General features: G+C 38.1%; 1 protein-coding gene across 2 annotated transcripts in view; it reads right to left on the reverse strand.

Annotated features, from left to right (window-relative positions):
* The window catches only part of map2k4b (mitogen-activated protein kinase kinase 4b), a 14961-nt gene extending 2409 nt beyond the window's left edge, over positions 1-12552 (reverse strand). The window contains exons 1-12 of one of the 2 annotated variants that reach the window (XM_046854162.1): positions 11026-12552; positions 7912-7947; positions 7421-7453; positions 5344-5446; positions 5066-5240; positions 4594-4713; positions 2591-2710; positions 2437-2488; positions 1623-1750; positions 595-672; positions 347-495; positions 211-256 (exon numbers count right to left, since the gene is read on the reverse strand). In XM_046854162.1, coding sequence (XP_046710118.1) covers positions 211-256; positions 347-495; positions 595-672; positions 1623-1750; positions 2437-2488; positions 2591-2710; positions 4594-4713; positions 5066-5240; positions 5344-5446; positions 7421-7453; positions 7912-7947; positions 11026-11149 — 1164 coding nt within the window. In that variant the 5' untranslated portion in view covers positions 11150-12552. The remainder of the gene's footprint in view (positions 1-210; positions 257-346; positions 496-594; positions 673-1622; positions 1751-2436; positions 2489-2590; positions 2711-4593; positions 4714-5065; positions 5241-5343; positions 5447-7420; positions 7454-7911; positions 7948-11025) is intronic. The other variant, XM_046854164.1, reaches the window with a different exon arrangement.
* Between the last annotated feature and the right edge of the window lie 2865 nt (positions 12553-15417).

The following is a 15417-nucleotide window of genomic DNA, read 5'->3' on the forward strand; positions in this document are numbered from 1 at the left end:
TTGGTAGTGTGTGATTTTGATTACACTGTGTGAATAAATTAATAGGAAAAATGAATAAAAAAAAAAAAGTCACTTTCTATTCTTTTTGTTGTGCGAAATCATGGGCTGTAGTCTCCTTTTTCTGCTTTTGATATTCAATATTAAATAAAAAATATTCAACAATTCCTTTTTTTTATAATAAATATAACAAAGGACATAAGATGCATTTACCAGAAGCTCCCTGTACTTTGGCCTTTTCGACTCGTCCTTTGTAAGGCTGAGAAGAACAAAACATTGTTTAGAACTTGGCTGTGTTTTTATGTCTGTATCCTAAAAAAAAAAACAACTCAAAAACAGGGAAACTCACCAGAGATTAACGAAGTTGGTGAATTTGGGAGAAAACTGTCTCTCCTCCGAGTTGCTCAGTTGAGGAGGATCGCCCTTCACCACCTGCGTCAGTTGATCGAACACGCTGTTCCACTTAGGGTATGGGAATCGGCCGGTGGCCAGCTCGTACTAACAAAAGAAATCGAATCGTTTAACAGTCAATTTTTAGTAATATTTATTTATATTTTTTAATTATAAAAATTAAGGAACATTCAACGAGTCACAAACCAGCGTAATTCCCAAACTCCAGACGTCCGAGCGCACGTCGTAGCCTTGTCTAGAAGCGCTAGGGTCTATCCTTTCGGGCTGTAGGAAAAAAAAATACTAGTTATATCACAGTGCTACTGAATTCTCGAATCTGATTGGTCAAGGCGTATTTTCTACAGCAGCAGACTACAAGGCACAGCGCAGGTATACACGAGGTGGTATCGAAAATTTTAAACTTTTCGAGACTGGTTCTGTTAACAAGGAAGTACTTTATTTATCGATGTTTACACACCATCACCTTCAAAATAGGTCCCTTGCACGGTAATATGGAGCTCCCACCATTTCTGCCACGTCTGAAACGTGTCCCGAAAGTCTTCTTTTTGAAGTGTGTCAAGCACCTTCTGCTAATCGCGCCGGATCTCCGCAATGTCAAAATGCTGATCTCTGAGACGGATCTTCATCTTTGGGAAAAAGCGAAGTTGGCAGGTGCCAAATCTGGCACGTGGATTGTGATTGGGGAGGGGGGGGTTCGGAAGTCAGATCATGTGGGTGGTTCTCCAACGATCATCATGCACAAGCTGCCTAATGGTTTTGACATTCGGGCAGGGGGGGTGAGCTCGTAGAAAGTCTTCCTGATCTCTCGTCTTCTTCCAGTTCCGCTCTTGAAGCGCTCAAAACTCCTCGATCGGGTCGTTGCGGCACCGCCTTGTGTCAAATGTACGCCATGTCAAATGTCTGTGTGGCAGATTTGCCCAGATGCATGCAAAATTTCAAGTTTCTTCTATCTTCTAACTGGCAGACGTGGTAACGCACGTGGTTAGAAGAGCACCATTAATCTCAAAACTTTTTGATACCACTTTATATGAATGCGGTCAATTTATATACCAGTTTGTCTTTATAAAAAACATAAATCATGCGTTCTTCGTGTAAGACGTGTAGAAATAAATGTAGCGAATGTTAATGCCTTTATTTATACATGATCATTGCATTCTGCAATTACAGTTACGGGGGTTACAATCCGAGGAAGCCGTATCAAACTGTTGACTCACAGCCATGTAAGGTCTGCATCCAGCATCTCTAGTCTTGGCTATAGAGTCGACCAGCTGTCCGCTGATCCCGAAGTCACACAGCTTTATGTTGCCATTTCTATCCAGGAGAATGTTGGACGGTTTGATGTCTATGAATTGGAAATATAAAGCAGATTTCAAGAAATCAACTTACTCCATAATAACAGGAAATGATAATATTGAACAATAATAATCAGTTTTTGCAGACTAGAAGTCAGTACAAGACACGTAACACAGTACAAGTCGGCGTACAGCAATCAGGCATTTGTGCTTCTTTCAGCAGGTCAGTTCACTATTAGGACAGCTCCATCTAGTGGCAGCAAACATTTTCGATTCATGGCATTCGGTGGATATCCAGCGAGCAACTTAGAATTATCTACTCTACAAAGAGGGTTGGGGGCCTTGCATAAGGGCCCAGCAATGGCAGCTTGGTGATGCTGCGATTCGAAGTCGTGACCTCCTGATCCGAAGCTATCACTTCCAATCCATCTCCTAGATCTCCAATTGGCGATAATATGGGAATAATTTGTTTTGTTTTTTTTAATAAATAAATAATAAAAAAAAAAAGCTCAACCTTGATTAATAAGACAAGCAATAGTTACATATACATTTATTTATTTCAAACAACTTACAATTATCCTATTTATACAGCTGAGCAGTTGAAGATAAAGGGCAGCTTGGTGGTGCTGAGACTCAAGGTTCTGATCAGACTGATCTTGACCACTGATCTCTTACACATGACTAGTTTGGTATCGGTGTGCTACATTCGCGCTGCTGTTGCGGACTCGACACTCACCTCTGTGGATTATTTTCAAGTTTTCTTTCAAGTGATTCAGTGCTTTCACAGTCTGTAACACATTTAAGAGGGAAAGAAAAGAGAACAATTGACAAATCCTCAAATAGCAGCAACGGCGCAGCGCTTTTTAAGGTGTAAGAGAAGGCGCACTTACCGCTAACGTAATTTTGCCTAGTATTTCCTCTGGAATGACATCATCTAATGAGCAATATACATATTTGTAGAATTTGTCGAACGAGGTAGACATGAGTTCCATACATATCCAGCAGTCGCCCTGTGAACGAGACGAAAATAGAGGGATTTAATAAGAGAAAAATCCATGTTTAAATAGAACACTGGGTGAAGAAAGGAATACTTATTAATAGCATTGTATTTATAGATTATTGTTTTTTTTCACATACATTGATTTGATTAAGAAAAGAGACTTGTGACAAAAATAGGAACATTATTATTACTTTAACTCAAGTACATGGTTTGCATGCACCACTGGTTGATTTTGATTTCTGAGTAGAAACGTAGATGCGTATTGTTTTTTTGGGATTCAGAGAGGGTTTGTGGGTAAGCGTCTGAATCAGCATTTTAAAAAGTGCATCTACAGATGTAGACAAATTTGCTGATACCCTTTGATGAAGAACCCCCACGTTAAAGTGGACAAACTTGACAAAAGTGAACTGAAATTGTTCATTGTTTATTCTATATTTTTAAAAGGTTCCCTGGTGGTCTAGTGGTTAGGATGCGCCGCTCTCACCGCTGTGGCCCGGGTTCGATTCCCGGTCAGAGAACCAACCCCAGGTTGGTTGCACAAGCCAGTGCACTCTTAGTGCCAGTCTCAAGCCCGGATAAATAGGGAGGGTTGCGTTAGGAAGGGCATCCAGCATGAAAAACATGTGCCAAATCAAACATGCGGATGATCCACTGTGGCGACCCCTAATAGGAGAAGCCGAAAGAAAGTTTTTTATTCTATATTTTCAAAAAATTATTTTTAAATCAACATATAAAAAAGAAAAACTTTCATAGATCTTCAAAAGGATTTAGATCAGGGTTAATAGAATAACTTTTAGAATTCTCCAGTCTTTTGTTCTTTGCCATTCTTGAGTGCTTGTAGTTGTATGTATGGGTCCATTATCCCGTCGGAGGACCTGTGAGGGTTTTTTTTGTCTGTGAACACACAGCTGAGGTGCCATTCCAATAATCTCCAGTTTTGTCAAATTCTTCCAGTAGGTATTTTAGCGAAAGCCAAAAACGAGTTTGACTCATCACAAAAATTCCATAATTTCATTTATATTTTATAGTAATAAGTTTTGATAATTCATAAAACTTGAAACCTGTAGTCTGGTCTATTAAATATCACTTTCTGCTCATGCACACTATTGGTACTATCAGTATTTAGCACTAAAAGCATTAATACATGGACCCAACTTGCCTTGTGTCAACAAGGTTGGTGGGGGTGGAGTAATGATGTGGGGAACATATTTTGCACAATTCCAGCCTGTTATTTGAGTACTCTTTCTGACCTTGTCCAGCCATTCAAGCCCACAATTTTACCATCTTCTAATGGCTACCTCCTGCATGAAAACGCACCACGTCACAAAGCAAAAATCGACCCAAACTTTTCAGGAAAATGATGAGCTTATTGTCACAGGATCTAAACCCAACAGAACTAGGATGTGGAGATTCACATGTTGTAGATATAGATGTAAAAGTTTGACATTTTTTTTTTTTGAAAACTTAATACATTGAATTTGATGTCAAAAAATGTCACAAGTTTGAGCAAAGACCTTCACCCTCAATTGTTCGGTTGTATAAATAAGATAATTAATTAAAAAACAGAGTTCCTAAAAAGAGAAATGACTCAATGTTTTTGTTTTTACACTCATTTGGTTTTAGCTCAGAGATTTTTTACTTTTTCTGTGGTATTATTATTATTTGGTCAAGTGACACTCCTGCCTAGTATACAAATACAACTAGGAGACGAACGAGTTTAAAGTTTAAACTTAAAAAAAAAATTTGAAAAAAAAAAAAAAAAAAAAAAGAAACTCATACTTCAGAATGTATGTAATAATATTGTATATATGTGAGACTGCCATTGCTCAAATTTATTTCCTACGGTCTTCAGGTCCACAAATTTTAGTGTGAGGCTTATAAACCTAAGCTCACCTCTCGAAACAGAGCACCATAAAATTGGACGATGTAGGGACAATCGCTACTCCTCATAACCACGTCTAAATCCATGAGCAGCTGCTTCTGTTCTTTTTCATCAACGGTGGAACGAATCCTCTGCAACACAAATATCATACAGACTCCATGTCATTAGATATTACAACGAGTTATGTCATTTTTTTTAATTCTATGTCACATACACATTCTTACAGAGTATGACATGTAGTCAATGCGTTCTTGACTGTCCGACTTAAAAACATGGAAAGAAATACAATATAAAGATAAAAATAAAAAGAGTAAAGTAAGAAGTTAAAATAAATAAAATAAAGTACAACGGTATATTACGATATATACTATATAATAATAACACACAAGATACAATATACATTCAAGGCTTCTGATTTTCTAAAAACTGTATGTGAGAATTCTTTATTTACAAAAAAAAAATCATAATACAGCAAAATTTTACCTTAACAGCCATGATCTGACCACTGGGCTTGTGAACCATTTTGTTGACTGAGCCGTAGGCTCCTCGGCCGATCTCGCCTAGGTCCTTCAGGTCTTCAGCAGTGAAGTCCCAGTGCTGCTCGGGAGAAATCTTCAGCTTTCCACATGACTCGATACTGTGATTGCGCAGTCTTTCTCTGCATCAGTGTGTACACAAACCAAAACCCGCCCACACAATAATTCTTATTAGCAACAATGAAAAGGTAAACCATCTGACTGCTGCTATTTTTGCTCACTTACATGTGCGGATTATGGAAGGAGGTGTTGGCTGATGCGATGGGGAGTCTTGTGTTCGGTTTAATCGGAGGATTGGCAAAGTTTAGCTTCAGTGCTTTGCGTTTACCTGGGAACAACAATCCGTTACAGTTTACATTAACACCATACAATCTCTAATCTCTGGATCCTAAACTCCATAATAAACAATTAAACCTCTACGATCAGACTTTATTTGGTCTAATCAGGTGTTTGTCAGCATCAGAACCTAATTTGTACTTAAAATGTATTGCATCTAATCCTTGTAAACGGAACAAACAAATCCTGAATTTGATTCAAGTTAACATGCAAATCTTTCTTGCAACCTGCATATTCCTGTTCCCCACGTTGCGCACGCTGTTGTTTCTCCAGCATGATACGCAAATAAGGCTACGTCTGCATTAATCCAGGCACACTTGAAAACGTCTTTTGGCTTTCCGTCCAAACTGGGATGATTCTTTTATCCAGATTATTGGTCTAATCAATCTCGATTTCTGCTGAAGCACACAGATGGCTGGGCACCAACAGCTTTAATCCATGGACTTAACTGCCTTATGTCAACTGTCCAGGCTGGCGGAGGTTGTGTAACGATATGAGGAATGTTTTCTTGGCATACTTAAAGCCTCTTATTTGAGTACTGTAGCTGACCTTGTGCGTGTCTTCATGGCCACAATTTACAATCTCCAGCACAATAATGTACCATGTCATGAAGTGGACCAGAACCTCAAAGAAATGTTTGACATCTTGTAGAATCCAGATTGGGAAGTGGATAGCTTCAGGGTTAACACATTAGACCTCTGATGACTTATAATGACTTTTACTGATCATAATTAACAATGATTAAAAAGTCAAATGATGTGACAAATAATTTCTTACTAACTTGCATGATGAGATAGGGGGGTCTTGCATTCATTTTAATCCAAGGATGTGTTTTTGAAAAATATCTCGATAAGTCGGCAATATTCGAAAACGACCACGGGTGTAGTCACGTGTGACCCATTCAGCTTAAAGTAGTGTATGATCTTTTTCACCATGCAATATCTTAACGTCAATTCAAAGAACTTAAAATGAGTAAATGCATGCCAATTACATTTACGCCAATGGGCAGACGGCCCTTATCTAGAGTGACTTACAAAAGTGCTTAGAAGTCACCAATAAATATATCTTATTGAGGGTTCATTAGTACACATACTGAAAATAGCATTAATCTAAAACTCTGTCAGGAGAAAAAGTTAGAGAGTTTATCTTTTTTGGTGACAAGATACTGCTGGAGAGTTTTAAATCTGAGACAGCTACAGGAAACCAGTGGGGGAAGCATTGCAGTGTGGAGGTGTGGGAGAATGATGGAAATGACCAAGCTTTTTACAGCATGCACATAGTTTCCAGACATTTCAGTGTTGAGCTATTTTTTTTAAAACATAAAAATAAAAAAATAAAAACACCAGTGCGGTTTTCAAATACATCTGGATTAATGCGGACGCATCCCAAGTATATTAGGCACTATATACGATAAGCTCCAACACTCACACCACCTCATTACATTGTCTAGTGCCACTCAACGCAATATTAGTTATTCACAAGTTGAATGATTCTTTAGTTTTGCCTGTTAATCAGCACTGATAGTTGATTGCTGAAACTATCAGCCATTACCAAAAATCCATACCGATAGTTTTTCCGGGTTGCATTATACAGTACGAGAGCAGCCTCTAGAGGTGAATCACTGTTACAATGAGCTTTTTTTTTTTTCTCATTTTTGATGTAACATTTTTCATTTATTTTGTGTTTCATTTTGTTTCAAATCGGATGGGTCTTATTTTCCTGAATACTTATTAATATAATTAATATATTCATGTTTATTTTTCATTTAGCGCAGTTTCGTGATCCCGTCCTGTTTTTTATTTATTTATTTAATAAAGTTTAGTACTATTTTACGTGAAGTCGACCTCTATTAGTTATTCAACTACTTTGGTATTAAAAGTGACATCCACTGTTAAGAAAAGTGTAATAACAGAATAATAAGTAAACAAAATGGAAAAAACGGTGGGGGAAAAAAAAGGAAACTTACTTTGAGGAGCACCAGACAGATTTATCTGAAACCCTGCAGCAAGAAATGACAAAAAAAGAAAGAAAAAAAAAAAAAAAAATGGAGTGTGAAGAAATCAACTGGAACTGCAGGTAAGCTTTATATAGCAAACCAGTGGAAAGTAGTGTGAATACCAGTCTCTCTCAAAATCAAATGATCTATTCACTTCTGCACATCACTTGAGAAAAAAATATAAAAAAAAGGGCCACTATTTTACATGTATGTTTGATATATGTCTCGATTTGTTGGGCAACATGTTTTAAAAACCTCTGCTCCCACTGTGGATGCTTGTGAAAGGCACTGATGACCATTTAAGATTCCTGGAGTCTAAAACAGGCTTTAAGCTTAAAACCGGACGCAGTGAATGTCTTAATATATTCCCACATAAAACGAAATACTCAGGTTCTAATTGATATCTGTTGCTTTACCATTGCTGTAACCTAAAAAAGGGTGAAAACCCGAAAAACAAATACCTGTTTCATTCTGACACCTCCAGCAAGTGTTGGACTCTGAAAAAAATAAGTAATACATACATTAAAAGTTATACACTGCAATAAACACTGGTATAAATACATTGCCTGTCGTTAATATCGCGTCATCGTAAATGTTATATTAGGATCAATCAGGTCTTAGGTGGAAATGGGGGAGAAGAATTTGTCGTGGATGGTGCAGTTACATGCATTTGTGCTTTTGCGTGAGGTAAATAAAAAGTAAACTAATCCAGCTCTTCATCTCTCTAACATCCACCATTTTAAAAGCAATCATAACACCATGCACGTCTATGGAAAAATGCAGCTGAATATAATTTCTCTATGTTTCTGTATACTGCAGGTGGCACAGATATGAATGTATGAATGAATGTACAGTATCTCACAAAAGTGAGTACACCCCTCAAATTTTCCTCTAAAGAAACAATACTAAAAACAAAATGTAACTTGAATATAAAGCTGTAAGATTCCTCGAATGACTCAAGTAATTCGATTTCAAATATTTATTAGGGCAAATTAATTTGCCTCGATGCTTCGTTTAGTCCATTTAAGAAAACACAGAGCACTCTGTTTCCCAAGGACCATTAATACTGACGCACCGCCCGCTAAACGCACCTTTTCATAAGATAAATACACCGAGAAACCACATCACCGTACTGTGCGAGGTTTAATAAATAAATACATAAGTGAGTTTCATAAAACATTCCTGATAACTTACTCCACACGACCACTGCAGAGGGAATTTTTCAACCCTTTTTGTTTGTATTTTGATGTAATATGGCAATTAAATGCAATAAATGGGTTTTTTGTATTGCAATTTCAACAATAACAATGTACATTTTTCGAAAAAAGAAAACTTGTTAGTTTTAAGAAACCCGTCATATTTTCTTTTTCTTATTTAGTATTGCTTTTTAATAAAGAAAAAATAATCCTTAATCGATCAATCGACCGAATAATCGTTAGAATAATCAATTATTAAAATAATCGATAGCAGCAGCCCTTCTTGGACATATTTTATCCATTCTTTTTTGGATATATTTGCAGCCTGCGTGACAGTATAGATTTACCGTCCTCTGAAAAATAACAACATACAGCCAATATTGTCAAAAAAAGCTGTGTTTTACCACGGACTATTATTACTGACGCACCACCAGCTAAACTCTGGACTGCATTGAGGTCTCCTTTATAACCGTGGCGTACGCACAAAACAGCTGGGCACGTGTTTGCGCGTACGTCACGTTTATAAACGAGAACCCCTGGACAGGGGAAACACAGTTTTTAAATTTTTCTAAAAAAGGAAACAAATTACATGTTCGTTTTAAGAGACCTTCTCCATCTTCTTCTGTATATTTAGTGTTGCTCTTAAAGAAAGAAAAATTCTTCTTATCCGATTAATCGGTAAAATACTCGATTACGAAAATAATCGATAACTTTGGCACTAACTACGTATGAAAACGGTGGTCACTTTCTAATTAATAAAAATAAAGTGCATCCACTGATGATTAAATAATTTAAAAAAAAATAAAAATTCCCGATGGCAATACGTTCAAAACGATGCACCGCCATACGAATCCCATCCGATGCACACGTTTTTCGAAATTGATGTATCACATCGTTAAACTTTTATGCCTTTCGACTGTGTGAATCTGACCATCCTTACAATACATATATAGACAAAAGAGACACTTGAGACACCGGACTTCTCAAGCCATAAGGACACGGTCTAAAAATACCACCAATCTAAAAAAAAAAAAATGTTAAAAAATTAAATTGATAGAAAGGCAGTATTTTTTATGTTTGAGAATTAGGGTACCCTCAAACGATATATGGGTCTTGGGGTGTCGTTTGAAGACATCAAGAAAAGTGTCTTGAAGCATTGCTTTCTTGAACCCTGTAGGATGGTGGGACCAGTTGAGGAGTGGTAGAGCATCAGCGAGATGGTGAAGCAGTACGAGGTGAGATAAAAGCGAGGTGTTGATCCGTAGGTGAGCAGGGTATGTGGGGCAGCTATACATGGGGGAAGCAGAGCAGTGTTTTGTGTTTTTTTTCGTCAAACTGTTCCCACATAGTTGGATGCACATCCATGTACAGGATGTCTCTGGATGTGGTGGTATGAAATGAAACTTCTTCTATTGAACTTGCAGATCCGGTGCCCAAAGTGATCTCCACTTTCAACGGGAAGATCTTCTGTTTTCGAGCGCAGACCTCAACCCCGGATCCGGAAGAATTGAATGCCGACACCAACCGCAGACCTTCTCGCCTTTCTCACACCACCATACCTGACTTTCCATCAGATCTACATGAGCTTCTATCACCACAATCTGGTGGAACATCTCCCCAGAAGAGTGAAGGTTATCTTAAGAGCAAAGAAGGACTCATAGTACATACTTCAGTATAATATATACGCATAAATCTGAGGGGGACAAAAAAAAAAAGATACACATTGAATAGGAAGAAATACAAGTTTCTAGATCATTCCTCCAAACATCCATACAATCATATATGGGTTCATTGGGTGTCAGGAAGCTAATAATAAACGTGTCGAGTAACAGAAATCAATCATGTTCAAGCAGTCAATGTCCTTGAACGACTGAACGATAAAACATACATGATGTTTTTGATTCTTTTGTCCACATTTCGGCATGTTACCGGCTTTTATACACGGATACACACCACGGTGTGGTTGTGAATGTGACCGGATCAGGGTGCAGCGTATATACGCAGTTAGCCAGCTAGCTTTGGAAATGAACGCAAGGCGAAAATTAAAATGAATAAATAAACAAATTTACCGTCTGCACATTTTACACGTTTTTTTTTACAACCTTTACGACATGATTTTTCGCTTTAATTTTACTCGTTCGGGCCGCAGACAAGCTCATAAACTAGCATGCTAGCGTCAAGCACCAAGGCCTAGTCACTTAGCTAAGATGCTGTATGCTAACGTTAGCGCCCTGTGTATATATATATGTGTGTGTGTGTGTGTGTGTGTGTGTGTGTGTGTGTTAGTGTTATGGAAGCAGTGACAGGAACTAATTGTGATCATGCATGCTTTGAGCAATCTGTTGTGATATTGTGCTTTATTAAAAAAAGTATCCTTACCCTGCATACTGCTCATAGTGGGTAGGTGTTGGGTCTGCATTTGGTGATGTTGCAGCGGGGATCCTGCCACGGTCATGCTGTTGCATGAAGTTGGGGAGTTCGTGCTAGGACTGGGAGTCGCCATTGCTCAGAGTGTGTGTGTGTGTGTGTGTGTGTGTGTGTGTGTGTGTTTCGACAGATCCGCAAAAAAAACCAAAGGAGTGGACGGCCGCGTTATTCCCAAACAGGTGTACAGGAAGAGGTCGCTCATAAATCAGAACATCGCCTGCGTGAGGAAACAGGACAAGAGGTTTAGAGCAGGTCCATGTGAGCTCCTTGGAGTTGGTGATGAGAAGATCAGTGGCGTGGAGAAGCCTGAGAGACACAGCACGACATTTCCGAGCCAGGGCAATGTCACTTCAAAATAAAGGTCTAGATACTGGCCTTTGGGTTTCACACTGCACCAAGATGTGCAAAGTTTGGACACACACCTTCTCCTTTATTTTTTTTATTTTTTTTATTATTATTTTTAAACATTAACATTGAGAACATCCAGACTATGAAAGGACACGAATGGAATTAGGTAGTGAACAAAAAGTAGTTGTTAAACAACCCAGCATAAATTTTTTATTATTTTTTATGGCATTTGTTAGACACCCTTATCCAGAGTGATTATCTTATTTATTTATGCCATTTATACAACTGAGCAGTTTAGTGGTGGTGGAATATTTGAACTCAACAATCTTCTGATCAGAAGTCCAACGTTACCTCTGAGCGACTCCTACACCACCAAGAACACCGTGCACCAGAGTCAACGACACTATACCATAACCCTTAAACCTTTTCAGAACGTTTTATATTTTCCAAAGTAGCTACATTTTGGTTTGATGACGGCTTTGCAAACTAAAAACACATATGATATGGTATGGTTTTCAGTTCACAGGTGTACCTAGTCAAGAGTTCATTTGTGACACTTCTTGCCTTCTTAATGTGCTTGACTAACAGTTGCCTTGTTTATTCGATAGCCCCTATTAGTGCTTCTTCGATTACTGTACAAATCCATACAATGTCAAGAAAAGCTAAGTTAAGGACAGAGAAAAGACAGGCCATCATTACTTTAAGAAGTGAAGTTTAAATGTATCTGCAAGTGCACTCTCCAAAACCATCAAACAATATAATGAAAAAGAAAAGGAAAAACAAGAGCTACCTCTGCTGCAGAGGATAAGTTTATTCGAATTACCAGCCTCAGAAACCACCAATTTACATTAAATGCTTCTTGGAGTTCAAGTCGCAGACATATTTCAACACCCACTGTTCTCAGGAAACGGCATTAGTCAGACCTTTATGAACAACAGCTTAATGTTACTTCAGAAGGACAACAAGCGGAACAGACCTGTTTCTGCCAGTTAATACAAGGACATAAGATCAGTGAAAACAGTCCTTTGGTCTGATGAGTCCAAATCTGAGATGTTTTATTCTAATGTCAGTGTCTTTGTTAGACATAAAAAGGGTGAACAGACTTTTCCTGAAAGTTTAGCTTAACACATTTCTGTTTACTACTTGATACCATACATGTTCTTTCATAGTTTGCCTTCAGTATTAATGTACAATAAAAAATAAAGACAAAAAAACTGAATGAGATGGTGTGTCTAAATCTTTTTACTGGTACTGTATGTGCGAGTTAGTATGTGGTGAATGAGTCGTGGCATTGATTTCAAAATCGATGTCACTGGTCTTGAAAGTACTTTGTATGGGATCGAAAAGAAAATAATGATATCACCTGTCCCTAGCAGCTTTATATGTGATATAAGTATGTTAAAAAAGTTTTGTCATGGTGCGCCAAATAGGATAACTGGTTTGCTAAGGATTTTTTTAAATCATTAAACACTCAAAAAACATATTTGCAATTGAGATAACATTTAAAATGGCAGACTCCCTGTTCAGTGCTACTTATTTAACCACACACCCAAAGCATTCAAAGTGCTTGTGGTCAGGATTCTCTGGACCACATTATCATTTTCCTACAACACTACAACATGTCGTGTTTAATTTCCAAGTCTGGATACGTTAAAACGTTTAAAAAAAGAAAATATAATTGAAAGATTCTGTTGCACTTGACAGACATGGTTACCTTTGAGTACATGTATTAACCTGTCTATTTATGGATAACCATTACTGCCAACATACATCAGTCACCTGAGGTAAAAGTCTGTTTTACAAGCTTTATGCATAACTGAAAGTGACTGGCATTTGACTTTGTAGTATTTGGTCTACTAAAATGTCACATGATTTCTTGTAAGTCACTTTTAGTTTAGACACAATTCACAAGGAAGTTACATTTCCAGATTAGACTCATGCAAATCTGCTGTCAAATTCATTCAGCCACAAGCGTGTGAGTAAAATCAGGTTCTGATGTATTGTGAGGTGAGGAGGCCTGGGGTGCAGTCAGCGTTTCAATTTGTCCCATGGGTCTCCTAGATCAAGTGATGGGAGAACTGAATGTTACCACATCCAACAATATTCTATACAATTGTAGGCCTTGGACTTAAAAACCACACAAGCCTGGAAAAGTCAGTTTTCCCAATACTTGTTGATATAGTGTAGGTAATAGAAGTGATTTTGTGTACAACTAGCAGGAATATAGCAACGTTCTTATCATGAACACATGTACAACATTTTCAGTAGAACATGAGGGATTAGAGTTTGTCCTGCCATTTATAACTACGGCATTACACATAAATACATGTTCACATATTCTTATATATATATATATATATATATATATATATATATATATATATATATATATATATATATATATATATTTATTTTTTTTTTTTTTTTTTTTTTCATATTCCCACCACTCCCATTGTTGTGAACAGGATTTCTGTTTTGAAACGGGGATTGCAACATATTGCAATGCTTTCAAGGCAAATTTTTCCTCTCCATTTAATAAAAATGGCTCTGAATGATTCATCATTGGAACAAAGATGACGATGACGCAACAATAAGAAGGTAATATAATACAAGGTAATATAATGGTGCAATAGATGCATGCATTATAAAACAGTAACAGAACAATGGCCACTAGGCAAGTATACTGTAAATAAGGGAAGGAATGTTTAGAGATGCTATGAAGTAATTTAAAATAGGAACTGTTCACGTAAAATTGAACTGTGAAATATAAAATTCAGATTTTATTTGTCACATACACATTCATACAGAGTACGACATGCAGTGAAATGCTTTTTTACGACTGTCCAACATCTAAACATGAAAATAGAAATAGAATAAAAAACTAAAAATAAATAAAAATGTGTTTCCTGGTTAAGACTCTGAATGGCCTCTGAAGAAGCTCCTCCTCATTCTCTCTGTGTTTGCCTTCAATAAGCAGAAGCGATTCCATTCCAAGAGTCCATTGTTTGGATGGCTGAGGTTCTTCACCATCTTCCTGGCCCTGGTCTGGCTTTACGGGCTGTAGAGGTCCTGCAGGTCAGGGAGCTTGTTGCGGAGGACTCGCCTGTATGGTGCTGTTTCCGAACCTGTCAGGACGCTCTCAATGGTGCAGGTGTAGAAAGTCATTAGCACCTAAGAGTTTAAAGTCCCTTAAGCATCTCAGACGCTGCCATGCCTTCTTCACCAGAGTGTTGCTGTGACAGGACTAACGCCTAGGTACCAGAAACTGTCCACTCTCTCCACTGGGGTCCAGTTGATCTTTTGCCGTTGGTATGACTGCTTCTGCTTCCTGCTAAAATCCACTATTAACTCTAGTCTTGCTGACGTTGCATGAAGATTGTTCTCCTGGCACCATCTCTCCAGGTTTTTAATCTCCTGTAGGTAGGCTGTCTCGTCGTTGTTGGAGATCAAGTCCATCACAACAGTGTCATCAGCCAGCTTGGTAAAGGTGTTGGACTTGGAAGTGGTCACACAGTCATATGTGTACAGCGAGTACAGCAGGGGGCTCAGAACACAACCCTGAGGAGCTCCAGTGGTAAGGGTGAGGTGTGTTTGCCCACATGTACAGCTTGTGGTTTATCTGTCAAGAAATTGAAGATCCATTGACACAGGGGAGGGCTGAGTCCCAGTACCTCCAACTTAGAGGTGAGCGTAAAGGAATTATTAATGTTAACGCTGATATTCTGTTTTCTTCATTTCACGTGGCTCATTGTCGTGTCTGGAGAAGATGCGTAATGGCGTCTTCAGTAGAGCAGTTTTAGAGGTAAGCAGCAGATAAGTCTTTGACTGTTTTTTCAAAGCACTTTATCATTAGTGAGGTCAGGGCTATAGGGAAGAGAGTGAGCTGGGGTTTCTTTGGGACAGGCACAATAATGGACTGTTTGAAGCATGAGGGGACAACAGTGTCCCAGGGAGAAGAATGAATTTCTCGGGGAACACCGGTGCTAGCTGGTCATT

This window comes from Silurus meridionalis, chromosome 7 (genome assembly GCF_014805685.1).
Source record: "Silurus meridionalis isolate SWU-2019-XX chromosome 7, ASM1480568v1, whole genome shotgun sequence".
Lineage (NCBI taxonomy): Eukaryota > Metazoa > Chordata > Actinopteri > Siluriformes > Siluridae > Silurus > Silurus meridionalis.